The sequence below is a fragment of the Mandrillus leucophaeus genome, unplaced genomic scaffold (genome assembly GCF_000951045.1).
Source record: "Mandrillus leucophaeus isolate KB7577 unplaced genomic scaffold, Mleu.le_1.0 Scaffold100, whole genome shotgun sequence".
NCBI lineage: Eukaryota > Metazoa > Chordata > Mammalia > Primates > Cercopithecidae > Mandrillus > Mandrillus leucophaeus.
Window position 1 is genome coordinate 6,461,234 of NW_012098099.1, and position 14,708 is coordinate 6,475,941.

At 45.6% G+C, this 14,708-nt stretch overlaps 1 protein-coding gene across 1 annotated transcript in view; it reads right to left on the reverse strand.

Annotated features, from left to right (window-relative positions):
- Positions 1–14,708, reverse strand: part of BMPER (BMP binding endothelial regulator) — a 260,618-nt gene that overhangs the window by 224,681 nt on the left and 21,229 nt on the right. Inside the window, exon 3 of the mRNA XM_011973136.1 lies at positions 3,686–3,785. Within this exon, the coding sequence (XP_011828526.1) occupies positions 3,686–3,785 (100 nt within the window). The remainder of the gene's footprint in view (positions 1–3,685; positions 3,786–14,708) is intronic.

Below are 14,708 nucleotides of genomic sequence, written 5' to 3' on the forward strand. Positions count from 1 at the left end.
ATATATAATATATATAAATTCATTGACCCTGAGGCAATCATGCCTAGACATGATTTAGTTATAAAGTATTATCAGCTAACTTCTGCATTACTATGATTCCTCGCTAAACCACTCTCATTGAGCAAGAACAGTCAAAAGCTTCAGCATGAGCATGCAGGCTCTTGTTAGAGGACTTATCAGAAATGCAGCTGCTACTGCTGTCTCAGAATTTCTGCTACCCACTGATTTGTTGTTGTTTTCCCCTATATGAATGCAGAATGCAAAAGAGTTACGGAGAAGTTTACTGGGATTCCTTGGGAGGCCAAACCCAGGTTGGGTTAACAGTCAGATCTGAGGGGCCTTGGGAATGTCCTCCCAAGGGTCTCCCTCCAGTCCTTATTCCTTTACTACACAAGGCTCTTTGGTTTTAGCTTCTTGCCTTTATTCACATTCAAAGCTAAAACCCAAGGTACAACCTAACTGCCCAAAGATATGGTCAGAAATGATCAAATGAACTTTGGTACACTCTTACAACAGAATCTTATCCATCTATTAAGGATAATACGTCCAAATAACAGAGATGTTATGCCCTAATGTTTAAGTAGGAAAAAATATAAATAATCCAATATGAGTAGTAAAATATCAACCCTGTAAACACTTTTACATGGGAAAATACGGAAATAAATAAATGATAACAATTGTTATTTCTGGATGGTGAGATTATATTTTTTTCCCGCTTTTTCACAGTTTAGACTATTTTTTGAGGCTTCTCCTATAAGCATAAGTTGCAATTCCAAAAAAAAAAAAAAAAACTTCACCAAAATACTGAGGGTCTCCAGTATTTAAGAGTGAACAGGACTGTGTCCCTTAAAACCCTTGAGACAAGCACTGTATTATGAGGTAGAAAGAGAGAAAACAAAGGGTGCATATTAACATCCACCCTAAGGCCCCTGAAAAGTCAGACTCACTGTATTAGTTCATTTTCACACTGCTACATAGAACTGCCCAAGACTGGGTAATTTTTTTTTTTTTTTTGAGACAGAGTCTTGCTCTGTCACCCAGGCTGGGGTGCAGTGGCCGGATCTCAGCTCACTGCAAGCTCCGCCTCCCGGGTTTAGACCATTCTCCTGCCTCAGCCTCCCGAGTAGCTGGGACTACAGGCGCCCGCCACCTCGCCGGGTAGTTTTTTGTATTTTTTAGTAGAGACAGGGTTTCACCGTGTTAGCCAGGATGGTCTCGATCTCCTGACCTCGTGATCTGCCCGTCTCGGCCTCCCAAAGTGCTGGGATTACAGGCTTGAGCCACCGCGCCCAGCCTAACTGGGTAATTTTTAAAGTAAAGAGGTTTAATTGACTCATAGCTCAGCATGGCTGGAGAGGCCTCAGGAAACTTACAATCATGGCAAAAGGTGAAGGGGAAGCAAGGTACCTGCTTCACAAGGTGGCAGGAAGGAGAAGTGCCAAGCAAAGGGGGAAAAGCCCCTTATAAAACCATCAGGTCTTGTGAACAGCATGAGAACAGCATAGGGGAAAACCACCCCCATGATTCAATTACCTCCACCTGGTCTCCTCCCTTGACATATGGGGATTACAGGGATTACAATTCAAGAAGAGATTTGGGTGGGGACACAAAGCCAAACCCTATCACCCATTCAGAAGTCCCTCTCATGAAGGTCCACCTTAGGGCAGGGCAGGATTCTTGCCCCCCTCCCCCAAATGCCTTGGAATTTCCATCAGAAAGAGAACTCAGGACACTGCACTCGCTGGCCTATCCTTGGGTCCAGTTTGGTTAGAAGAGGCTTATCATCTTAAGCTCAAACAGAATGTTCAGGAAATGTGTTTGTCTTGGGTATCTCTTTCCTTTGAAATATTAAGATATGACGAGGAAAGGGTGGTGATAAAGGAACTAGCAGGTCAAGAAGGAAAGAAGGCTACACACTACAGCATGAAAAAGCTCCCCTCTGCACGACCAATCGTGGAGAAGCAAACCGAAAGCCTGTCAAGCATGCGAAGGGCACCAGTTATACTTCCATTACCTGAGAGATGTTGACATGCAGTACGGTGAATGCATCTTTCCATGTTAGTCCCTCCAACACAATTGTCCTCATTCTTTGTTTTTTTTATTTTGTTTTTTGAGATGGAGTCTTGCTTTGTCACCCAGACTGGAGTGCAGTGGTGCAATCTTGGCACACTGGAACCTCTGCCTCCTGCATTCAAGTGATTCTCCTGCTTCAGCCTCCCCAGTAGCTGGGATTACAGGCACCCACCACCACCCCTGGCTTTTATATTTTTAGTAGGGATGGGGTTTCATCATGTTGGCCAGGCTGGTCTTGAACTCCTGACCTAAAGTAATCTGCCCGCCTCAGCCTCCCAAAGTGCTGGGATTACAAGTGTGAGTCACCATGCCCAACCTGCTGTCCTCACTTAACAAATGAGGTGATGAGATCAAGAGAGGATCCATGTCTCCCCCTGCTCACATGGAAATGTGGTGGATGAGTTTCCCAAGGCTTAAGACAATAGGCATTGATTGTCTCACAGTTCTGGAGACTATAAGTCTAAGATCAAGGTGTCGGCAGGGCATGCTCCCTCCGAAGGCACTTGGGAAGAATCACTCCTTGCCGTTGCTAGACCCTGGCGGCCCTGGGTGATCCTAGGCTGGTGGCAGCATCACGCCAGCTTCTGCCACTCTTTGTGCATCACATTGGATTTGGGGCCACCCAAATTCAGTATGACTTCATCTTAATTAATATACCTGCAAAGGGCCTAGTTCCAAACAAGGCCACATTCTGAGCTTCCACGTAGACGTGAAATTTGGGAAACATTCTGCCAGCCAGTACACTTGGATTGGGACTCGGCAGGGTGACTCCAGAGCCCACACCTGAACACTGGGCTAATGCTGCCTCCTGCGTGGCCCCACACTGTGAAGCCCTGTTGACGTATTGACGGTGTGAAATCCCCAGGGAGCTGACGATCTACATGAAACCACAGAGAGGGAAAATCACACCACTGCGGTATCCATGTGGGCTTCTGGACGCCATAGAAATCTAAAGGGGATCGTGGCAGATAAGGGCTGGGCACCTTGAACACAGGCAGCACCCGGACAGGTTGGGAAAAAGGACCCGCACTAAGGCCAAGAGAGAGGTGAGAGCAGGAACAGCACATTCCTAACGGAGCATGGGGCTGGAGGGCGATGGAAAATGAGGCTGGATTAAGAAGACGTTAGAGATGCTTCCAAGACAGGCGGAGAGACTTAGATCTAATTTGAAAGGAAAGGAAAATTTTAATGAGGACCAAAATGATAAAATACAGGCATAAAGACTTCTCCAGGAGAGGTGGGCAGGGTGAGTGTGGAGCCTGGAAAAACTGAGTGTTGAAACTTGTTGACAAAATATGCTCATGTGCGTGTGTACAAATATGCAGGGGCATGGTGGTTGCCTCTTTGCTACAACATTTTAACAACCTGCCTTAGAAAATAAACCAAATATGCAGATGCTCACATACTTTCATCCCTCCTCCAGGACAGTCCCCTTCCTCCCAGCCCCAGACACACACACATACACAAACACACACACGCACACACACCCTACTTCTCCTCCCCACCCATGTGCACCCCAGCCAAGAACTGAGTGAAAAGAAAGGTGAGAGAAAGAGAAATAAAAATGCCTGAAGCAGCAGCCAGGAGAGAAGACGGCCAAGACATCAATCACCTTTGCACTGTTCACAACAGGCTCCCCTCTGCTTGACGGCCAGGGCACAGTCTCGGGACAGCACGGGGCACTTCTCTCTCTTACATGTCACTTCCTTGTTCTAGGCAAAAAGAGACACGAGACATTTGAAATAAACATCAAACAGAATTCCCCAAATCCTAACACACCACGGAGGTTTTCCCAGCCCCCCTCTTATCTTGCCTTCACTTGGCAAGAAAACGCTGTGAGAGCAAATAGGATTTTGCTGTCTCTGAAACAGAAACGCCCATCCAGGAACACAGGACTTTGGAGATCAGAGTCAGATGAGAGGAGATGAAAAGTTCCTTCTTTAAAAAGCCAACTTCACCTAGATAACCGATTGCCAAGGGAGAAGTTCTCTCCCGCTCCTTCAGATTCTAAGGTTTCTTTTTAGTACACGCTGCAGAAACGATAATATTTGTGTAAACCATATTTTGCCTGTTGGGCTACCTGGGCCAGGACTGCATCGTGAGAACAAAAATATTTTCACATGACTGTCCAACAATCCTTAATAGTAGAGTGCATTAAAATGCAGCAATCTAAAGTTCCAACTCAAATAATGACAAAGTTGAGTATTGGATCAGCTTGGTAAAAGAAAAAATAATATTCTCCATGCCAAGCAGAGACACGGACGTCAGTGCTTTATAGCTGTGGGACAGCCGCGTTATATTAGCACTTATGCTAATGAACGTGTGGTGAACATTTGCATCTTTGATTTCTTCCTGAAAGGTTAGCTGTTAAAATGTCTTAAAGAAGATACAAACGTGATGGATATGCCTGTTCATATATGGATTGTATGCACCTGAACCAAAAATACTGTCTCAAAAAATTCAACAAAATGTGAGATTTACCAAGTGGTGACCACATGCTAGGTGCCGTGGCTTTCATTCTCACCAAAATTCTGTGAGGTCAGTATCATTATCCCCATATTGCAAACAAGAAAACTGCTGCTCAGAGAAGGCAGCTGACTTTTCCAAGATTACCCAGCATTCCAGTGGGAGGGATGGAGCTCGAGATGAAGACATAAATGTGTGCACACCTATGCCCTTCCCTGGATGACAGCAAGCACTACCAGTGCCTCATTTGGGGGCAGGTTGGAGAGGAGCAACTGGCCGGCTCTGCTCACCTTGAAGTAAACCTAGAACTCTCTTTGAATATGTATTAATAAAGAAGAAATCCAAACTCAGCCCTGACAACAAATTTGAGAAGATTCTCAAGTGTACCCAGTACGCCTCCATGTCACGAGACTAAGAAGATCTCACCATTTCTTGCTCAGAACCAAGGAGACACATGCGAGCCTGCAGGAGTGTGTGTGTGCATGTGCATATGCATAAGTGCCTGCAAGCTTGTGTGTGTGTACGTATGTGTTTGCGTGCGTGTGTGTGTGTGTGTGTCTGTGTTGGAGTCTGGGAACCCAAGCAAAGCTCATGCACCACAGTCCAACCCCAAGGCAGTTCCAAAATAAAACGTGTCACCTTCTATGCTGCCCTGAAATTTCCTGGGAGTTCCAGAGCGTAAGATGCTCCCAGGGTCTAATTCTAAAATAAATCCAGGTTGCCATCCCCTCTCCTTTCAAAGATGAGAACGTCTGTGAGTCCCAGAACCCCACTCCCTCCGACTCACAGTCCCAACTGCCTGAGAGTGAGTTCTACGGGGGAGGGTTGGGCCTTGCCTTGCCCGCAGCTGTCTCCACATCAGTCCTGTTATTTCCCTGCCCTCGTGGCTTTTGCAAGGGCAACTGAGGCATAGAAATAATGAGCCACAACAGGCGTTGCTCAAACTTGTCCGCCGAATGGCACACATAGAAAACGATGCTCATTTCAGCTAAGGAACGCTGGGATGAATGTGGTGAATGTTCCTGAAACTGTCCCAGGACTTGTCCAACACCCAGAGAAAGGACATCAATCCACAGCCACCTGCACCCCACACCTGCAGGGGCTGCTGCTGCTGCTTTGTTTTCTCATTTACTGGTTGTCCTTATGACGGGAGGGTGACCTGAGTCATCCAGTCTCTCTCTCTCTCTCTCTTTCTCTCTTTCCTTTTTTGGGATCTGTTATATGGTACATGCTCTCAAGGGACTGACCTCATTTACTCCTAAAATCCTGTAAGACAGTGACCCTCATCGTTAGCTGCACATTAGAACCCCCTGTGGGATTCTTAACAAAGACTGCCGTGGTTTCCCACCCCCTGCAGCTCAGATCTGGTTAATCTAAGGACCAGGCATGGGTATTTGTTCAAGCTCCCAGGTAATTCCAGTGTTCAGCTAGGGCTGAGAACCACTGCTGTCAGGGGAGAGTATTTCTGTGGCTGCCGGGGCTGAGCCGGGATAAGGAGCTGTCCACAGTCCCTTTGTGAACAGCAGACCTATAATCTGAAGCCAAGCATGCTGGCCCCATGCTCCCCAGAACTCCTTCCCTCACCCCCTCTTCTCCATGACAATGGTGGCATCAAGGCTAACTCTAAGGCACGGCCCTTAGATTGATTTTTATAATTTTTGCTTAAACTACAAAGGTCATACAATGTAATGGTCACCCTTCAAATTAAAGAGACATTTTTTAAAAAAATTAATAATCTCCCCCAACTCCCACCAAAGTCATCAAGGATAACCACCAGGTATGTATGCTGCTTGGCGTTGTCGACAGAGACTTCGTTTTGAAAAGCGTAGTTCTTGCAAGCTATATTTTATCCCGACTCTCCTACCCCAGGAAAATTGTGAAAGAAACTTCATTAAAGAGCTTCTGCTACCAGGACTTTATGGCTTTATGCATTCAGCAAACTTGGCTGCAGCCTTAGCCAAGGGCCACTCCCAAGCGCATCTCCTTTCTGAAGGGAAGAATCTTCAGATACAGACAGTTCAAAGCTCTCAGGGCAGTCAAAGTGAAGACACAATCTGGGATCTGATAAATAGGAAGGCACACACTCACTTAAATATAGGAACTCTTTGCTGACTTAGAAACCTGGGAGCCAGTCAAAATCCATAACAGGATCCCAAGATTCATAATAAATAGCTTGTAATTACAGTCCAGCACAAAAGTTATTCCAACCAGATGGTTTGTAGATTCACATCTGGCTTTTTTTTTTTTTTTTTTTTTTGGTACACACACATAGAACAAGTCTAAACCTTAGCTGTAGATTTAGTGGGATTTTCCCCCTCTTATTCCACTGGGAGTTTTTAAATATTCTATCAACGGTCACATTGGTACGGAACTGCCATATCTGATCACTGCCCTGGTGTCTGATTGGTGTGAATGTGGAGTATGTCTTTGGAATCCCAGGCCTTCCAAGAAGAAAATTTAAAAGCTCAGGGAATTGCTGGTGAGAGCCTGATTCCTCCATTTCCTTAATTGAGTCCAGCAGCTACAGAGTAAATTCAAACACAGGTTAATTAAGACCACTCCATTCGCTTTCCCAATTTTGCCAAGAGACAAAAACACTTGTCCTCGAGCCAGTAACTCTGGTGAGAAGTGACCCACGCAAAGCCATGCCTTCAGGACTGCCTCACCCCTGGGCTGCCTCATCCCCACATGCACTACGTGTCACCACTGTGACTCGAGGTCAGGGCTCATTCCGTTCACATCTTCATTCAAGAAACATTTTCTAATACGGGCTCACACTTACTGAACTCGTTCTCTGCATGTTCAGGCTCTGTGCTAAGAATCTTACGTGCAGTTTTTCCACCAAAAATTCCTCATGATGGCCATCTTACAGAGGAGGGATCAAGGTTAGGAAATTTGCCCAGGGTCACCCAAGAGACAGATCTGGAATACAAATAGAGGTCTGTCATTTAAATGCCACACTTTGCTACTTCCCAGGCATTCAGGATGCAGAAGAGAACAAAATAATGTTCCTGCCCTCAGGCTGCAGGGGAGATTGGTGCCTTCCTGGTGGCTCCAGACAGGAACTCTCTTAACTAGAGCAGAGCAACTCCAGGGGCCTGTGTCATGGCCAACCACGGGAAGGTTTGCAGACACCAGCTGTTTGCTGGTAACAAAGAAAGTTGTTCCAATTTGGATAGCAACAGGGATGAGACTATCATGCCTCTGAAAGCCAGACTGGCATCCTCAAACACTTTTCCCCAAATCCCAGCTTGGGTTTGAGTCTCTCCGAATCTAAACAAGAGAAATGGTGGCAAAAATACACTCAAGGAAAAGGTCAGAATACTCTTAAAAAAAAAAAAAACCCTAACCAATGAATAAGAGCAATAAACCCCACCGCATCTTTCACTCTCAGTCTCCCGTGAGTCCCTCTTTCTAGGGTTGCCAGCCAGCGGTCTACCTGTTGTCAAAAGCGTCTGTCTGCATTACTGCCTCCTTTAAGGAAGATAGTTAACCGATTCTCTAACATTGATCAAATACATCAAAACCCAAAACGTAGCCTCTGGAGGCATATTAAATGAAGTGCCAACATGAAAAACTAAAAGGCGGGCATAGGGAGTAAAACATTTTTTAAAAATCAACATGACTGGCAACAAAGCTCTATAAGGATGTGAGCCAAACCACAGCTCCCGCCGCAAGCCAAGTTCAAACAGGATTCCGGCAGTCAGCTTGCTGTGTCTGAGATCTGCCACGAGATGGCAGCACAGAGTGCCCGGTCTCAGGAATTGCAGCCCTGAGACCGCCAGCGCCGCCTTGGGAGTATTTCCCAATGTCTGGTGGGGAGGGACATGAACTTTCCCATGAGCATAGGGCGGAGGTGTAGAGAGAAGATAGCAGAGCACCGCCGTGAAACGTTCCCGTGTGCTTTCGTCGACCAGAAAAACACGCTTTTGAGATGCTTCTGTTCTATTCCAAGCCCCAATGTCTTGAACATATTTTTTTTTCAAAGATTCTTCCAGAACCAATCCTATTATGGAATACGAAAAGTATTCTTTGACCTTTCATTTATAATAAAAAATAATCAAAATCTGAAGAGGAAAATACAGCAGCTAGTATGATAAGGGTAGTGGAGGGAGACGTGTCTGCTGGCAGATCCTTTATTTTTAGACTATGAAACACCATCACAAATCTCTCGAAATAAGAATGAAAATGAAAAGACCTCGTGCCTGCCTGCTGATGGTCCATTTGGTCAGCCATGCTGTGAAGGTGGCAGATCCACACAAGACCCTTCCCCTAGATGATGGCATTATTTTCCCTCCATCCCTGTCTCTGATGACAGCAAAGCCTGCCTGGGAAGCAAACAGCTGTCATTTGGCAAACTAGCAAATTCAAAGTGACAGATCCTTTTTCAGGAAACCAAGAAGGCTGTGAGGTTGTGGTATTTTTTTCTGCCCGAGTGAACAATACTCAATATGTCAATGAAGCACATGGGCCAGGAAGCAGCAGAGTCCCGTTATTCCATCGCGGTAGTCTTTTTTGGGGAAGAGCTTACAGATTTTGCTACCTTCAAGAATTCTCCACCAAAATACAAATATCCCTGGGGATAGACCCACATTCATCCCAAATAGCCAATTTCTTGGGATAGATGCCCCACCCTGGTGACTCTGAGAGGAAAAGTTGCTTAGCAATGGAGGCTTCAAAGCTGAAACACAAATCCTTGGCACACGTATCACTATACTCAGTGCTGCGGGAGAGAGACAGAAATCATGCAGCAAGGTTCCTAGTCTCCAGAAACCTACAAGCTCTTGGGGAAAATAAGACAACAGACATCAGCAGATCACACAAACACGACGGTGTGACTTCTGGCACAGTGAGAAGCACGAAAGAGAACTTCACCTTGATTCAAAAGCCATCATCGTTGCTGAGCACAAATAGGACACTTTGATGCTTACTCAAATTTTTATTATCAGAGAACTTACACAATGGTGTTCCATGTGGAGAGTCTCAAGATGGCTCAAATAGGAATTTGTTGTTAGGAATATGGATGTCTTGTTTCAAGTGTCCCAAGGAGGAGGGAGCAGGGGAAGCTGATCCCACATCAGTGTGTATATTCTCATTGGAATTTCTAGTCTCTCTCTGTATGAAGTCAAAGAGATCAACTTCCCTTGAAGTATCCCCATTGTAACCCAATTCCAGATCTCAAAGAGCCAAAGGAAAATTTTTAGCACTTTTGAACACAGGTCACGATTTCTCCCAGGCAATATTATACCACTTCTCATAAACAGAAGAATAATACTTCAGGTTTACATAGCACTTTCTTCTAAAGATCTCTGTAGACATTATTTCATTAATCCTCACAGGTTTATTAAGATTTGCAGATGGAGAAATGGCACACAATGAGGCTGTCTCAGATCCCTCAAAGAGGCAGCAAGCAGTGAACCCAGGAACAGAACCCAATTCCCAGCCTGGCTTATGGGACCAGCTGGGAAGGTTAGTTTGTAAAGGCACACAGCACTAAAATGTACAGGAGTGTCATATCCAAATTAGGTTAGCTCCAATAAGCTGTTGAGATTTTAGAAATAGACTAGTATGTAAGTTAAGCTAGTCTGCAGATTTTCTGGACAGGCCACCTGGTACGAGGTAACCTATGAAAGGTGCCATGGAAGGAAGGGATTACCCAGGACTTGAGCAAGCAGACCAGACTCAAAGCCTTCAAGGTTCAAGGTTCTAGAATGAAGAGATGGAAACAAAAGCTGAAAAAAGAAGTGTGTTGGCAGCAACCAAAGACCCAAAGGGGCCAGATTTCATTGCTTTTCTTTGAGACAGGGTCTTGCTCCATCACCCAGGTTGGAATGCAGTGGCACAATCATGGCTCACTGCAGCCTCAACCTCCTAAAGTCAAACGATCTCCCATCTCAGCCTCCAGAAGTAGCTGGGACTACAGGAATGCAACACCACTCCTGGCTAATTTATTTTTATTTTTATTTATTTGTAGAGATAAGGCCTCACTATGTTTCCCAGTCCGGTCTCAAACTCCTGGGTTCAAGTAATCCTCTACCTCAGCCTCCCAAAGTGCTGGGATTATAGCTGTGAGCCACTGCACCCAGTGAGATTTCACTGCTTATCAGCAGTTCTGATCATTGGAAATGGTAAAATGAAGTGATGACCTCTCTAGAACATTCGGTCAGAGGAAATCCTGAGCAAGTGAGCATGAACTCACAGAGGAGAGAATGCAAGCTTGTACCTGCTCCAGCCTGTCCCCTTTGGACAAAATCTGTTCTCAGTCTCTCGGAAAATAATAATGGAGCATGGGTAGGGGGGCCCTGAGATAGCCCAGTGGTTGCCAATGGCAGTATTAAAATTGATTGATAATTTATTACTTTAATTAAGCTTTTGCTTGTTCATTCTTCATTACTGATAGTAAAATTGACTTCCTTATAACTCTTACATAGAAACATCTGGAAGAAAAAAATAAAAGGCAGTTTGGTCAGCCACAAACCGTAAGTGTACAAGTCCAAGGCTCTGGGTCATGTCTCTCAACTCAACAGAACTTGGGAAAAAAATAGAAAGACAACATGAAGAAATCCATTTCTAAGATGAAGAACATGAAGCTGAAAGGGAAAAGGACCCAAACTCCCCAGATGAAATAAGTGGTTTCCCCCAAGACCTCTTTCCCAACTGAGTTTAGTCCAAGAGATGGGAGGTGTCAACTGTAGCCTTTGCACAATATACCTCACGCCTTTAACATAAAGTGGCATTTCCAGACCTTTCTGCAACTCCAACCTCCACTGCTTTTGCAAATCCCTTCCATAGTCAGGGCCACAAACAAAGCTGATCCATCTCTAACCAAACAATGAAGTAACATACTGTTTTCCAGGCAGGTTGCTGAACTATTAAGAAGAATAACACCTGACATTTATAGAAAATCTATTGTATGCCCCTCCATGCTGAACATGTTTTGTGTATTTTGTCATTTAACCCTTGCAAACAAGCCTGAAGAAGGTACTGATTTACCTCCCACCCCATCTTATAGGTAAGTAAACTGAGGCACGGAGCGGTTAAACGGCTCACCCAGGTTTACATAGCTAGCCAGGGCAGAGATTCAAACCCAGGACGCCGATATCAAATCCTATGATTTCATCACTATGCTATACAGCTTCATTTAGAGGCTAAGTGAGCCACCTTCCCCTTGCAGCTAAGAATTTAAATGTTTGCCTTTGTTAAGCACCCCATTCTCAGACCTTTATAAACCTTGGTGCTTTACGGTTGCATTTGGAACACACAAGTAAAAATAGTGCCTTTTAGGAAAGACAGATTAAGTCTCTGACTTAAAAACTCAAAACAAGTCCCAGTCTCTGAGTACCTGGTCCTTTGCAAGGCTGACCACAACCTGGACCCGAACCTGCCCAGTCCTCTCATTTCTTCTTTGATTTGAGCAGAAGGGTGTACTCTCCTGGGAGACTTGCAGCATCTCACAGCCGTAATTTTGGAGACTTAATGTTAAACTGTCTTGCAAGAACATCACGCAATTCATTGCGCTCCATCTGGGAGTGTTATTCTTTTTCCCTCCCGTCTAGGCTCAACGAGTCTTTACCCCAGAGACCCAGGCCCTGGCAAACACCGCCTCCTCCAGCCCAACTCACAGTGCAAACCCCGAACAAAGCTGCCCTTGAAGCCCGGCCATTTAAAAAGACTTTATGAAGCCCACTGGGGCCCCCCGATTATTTTGCAACAAGTCATATCCCATGAAGAAATTCACTTCTCTGCAACACAAAACAGAGGGAGATTAAAGAAAAAGGCAGGGGGGTGGAGGAAAGAAGTAAGACCCCCTGCGGTTCTGTCTGGCCAGAATCGTGTCTTTTAGTACCCATATCCCCTACAAAGACGATGTTCTGATGATATATGGCCCTAATACATCACTAAATGACAGTGTTCTCCTGATCCCATACCTTGAAAATATGACACGTGCCAGCAGAGGCAATGGGGGATTAATAAGGAGGCCCTTTTGATATTTATGTTACCTAACATTTCCATTTTTTTAAATGGGTTTTAGTTTGTTGGAGGGATTGTTTTGGGTCCTATTCTGTTTAAGGATTTAGGTCTGGCTCTTTTTTTTTTTTTTTTTTTTTTTTGGCTTTTTCAAGAAACTCACAGAACAAAGAAACACAGTCCATTAGAGTGTCCCGGCTGCTCAAGTAGAAGTCTGATTTAAAACAGGGCAGTGTCAAACGGCTCCTCATTCTGTTTAATCATATTTTGAAATAGAACCAAAACATTAGGGATGGCAGAACACAAAAAAACAACCACCAAATAAAAATAGTAGCCCAAAAGAGAGTAGCACTGCCTGCTTTTTATTAGACCGCACGTCGTATAAGCAAAGGGTCTGCTGGCAACAGCACATTCGTGTAACAGGAATGGAGGGAACACACAGAGACAGGGATCGAGCCCCATGGACCCTGCCACAGATGCAGCTCTGCCACCGTGCTCAGTTCCCCAGAGCAAACCAAAAAACCAACAGGGAGGTGGCGTCTCACTCTGCCAGGTGTGTGAACCGAGAGGGATCATGGTGGCGTCCTGCCTTTGTTTGGCCCAAATGCCTCAGTCAACCCTTCTCTCTTCCTAACAGAAGGGACTCCAACAGCTGGGATGTGGGATGGGGTGGGTGCTGCAGAGAACACTTCCAAAAGACTCCTGGGAAGAATTTGCAGGCCAGGGGTGAGGGAGAAGGAAGCCCTGCAAAGCAGTGCGGCTTTATGCGCAGGAGGCCCGGCTGCCTCTTCAACACCTCTGGTTATTTTACACTGCTGGGCGCCCTTCAGCACATGACGAATAATAAATCTGCTTCTTCCTCTGCCCAAAAGGAAAACAGAAAAGAAAGGGGCGATGAAATTCTATGAATACTTTTATACCTTTCTGGTGAGTTCTTTTGAAGTAGGTAGAAGATGACAAACCACATTTTCGGGGTCCAACTCCAAGTACCTGTAGGATCTGGGGTTCAGAAGGCATTAGTGGGGCTTTCCAGTCCCAGAGGGACAGTGCAGAATCTTCTGGCCAGGTTGGTGGGGGTTTTGGAGACAGTGGGGAGTGGGAGTAAAGAGTTTAAAAGTGGTAATAAAATTAGGTAACTCCATAGGAAAGCGTGAGACCTGACATTAAAGAAGGTGATAGCTGGAGATATTATTTTGACAGCCCCTTTCTTGACTTACTGCAATATAGGAAGTTGGGCTGTCTGGTATCAAAAGACAGATGACTCAGTGGGCCTTTTAAATATGCACAGAAGGCCAGGCATGGTAGCTCATGCCTGTAATCCCAGCACTTTGGGAGGCCGAGGAAGGCGGATCACAAGGTCAGGAGTTCGAGACCATCCTGGCTAACACGGTGAAACCCCGTCTTTACCAAAAGTACAAAAAATTAGCCGGGCGTGGTGGCGGGTGCCTGCAGTCCCAGCTACTCGGGAGGCTGAAGCAGGAGAATGGCGTGAATCTGGGAGGCGGAGCTTGCAGTGAGCCGAGATGGCGCCGCTACACTCCAGCCTGGAAGACAGAGTGAGACTCTGTCTCAAAAAAACAAACAAAAAAAAATTAAATGTGCACAGAAATGACTCCGTCAAGGGTAGAAGAGTGAGCACATACAAAACACAGAAACCAAATGTCTTAGATTCCCTTGGCAATTGGTGGTGGCAAAACCACTTCTTTGTGAGGCCAGCCCTGGAAGGTTGTCACTCTTGTCACAAATCAGCACATGTCTCCTTCCTGGATCACGTACCTACAGTGAACCCACCAGGTCCTCAGGTGTCCCTCATTCCTGTGGGTCAACAACAAGCCACAGAGCCAATGAAACAGATTTTTCATGGATTGCCCCGTGAAAGCCCGCGCGCTGTTAGGAGTTACAAAAATACCTGATGTTGACAAGTAAATGGAGCTGACATCCATGGGAATAGGCAGAGCGGAGGAGCCGCTCACAGCCCATCTGTCATTTTGACAAAGTAACTTTCTGGTCACCAGTGAGACACTCTTAAAGACATCTGCACAATTGACCCTGACCACCGGCAATCACAGAGCCTTTCAAAGGTACCCCAGGGACGAAAAGCCAATCAGCTTTAGAGCTGGATCCTGTAGTCCTCCCTCCAGGTAACAGTAAGAGCAGGGTGACACCTCAGTTGCTGGAAAGATCTCTGCTCCCAGGTTGTA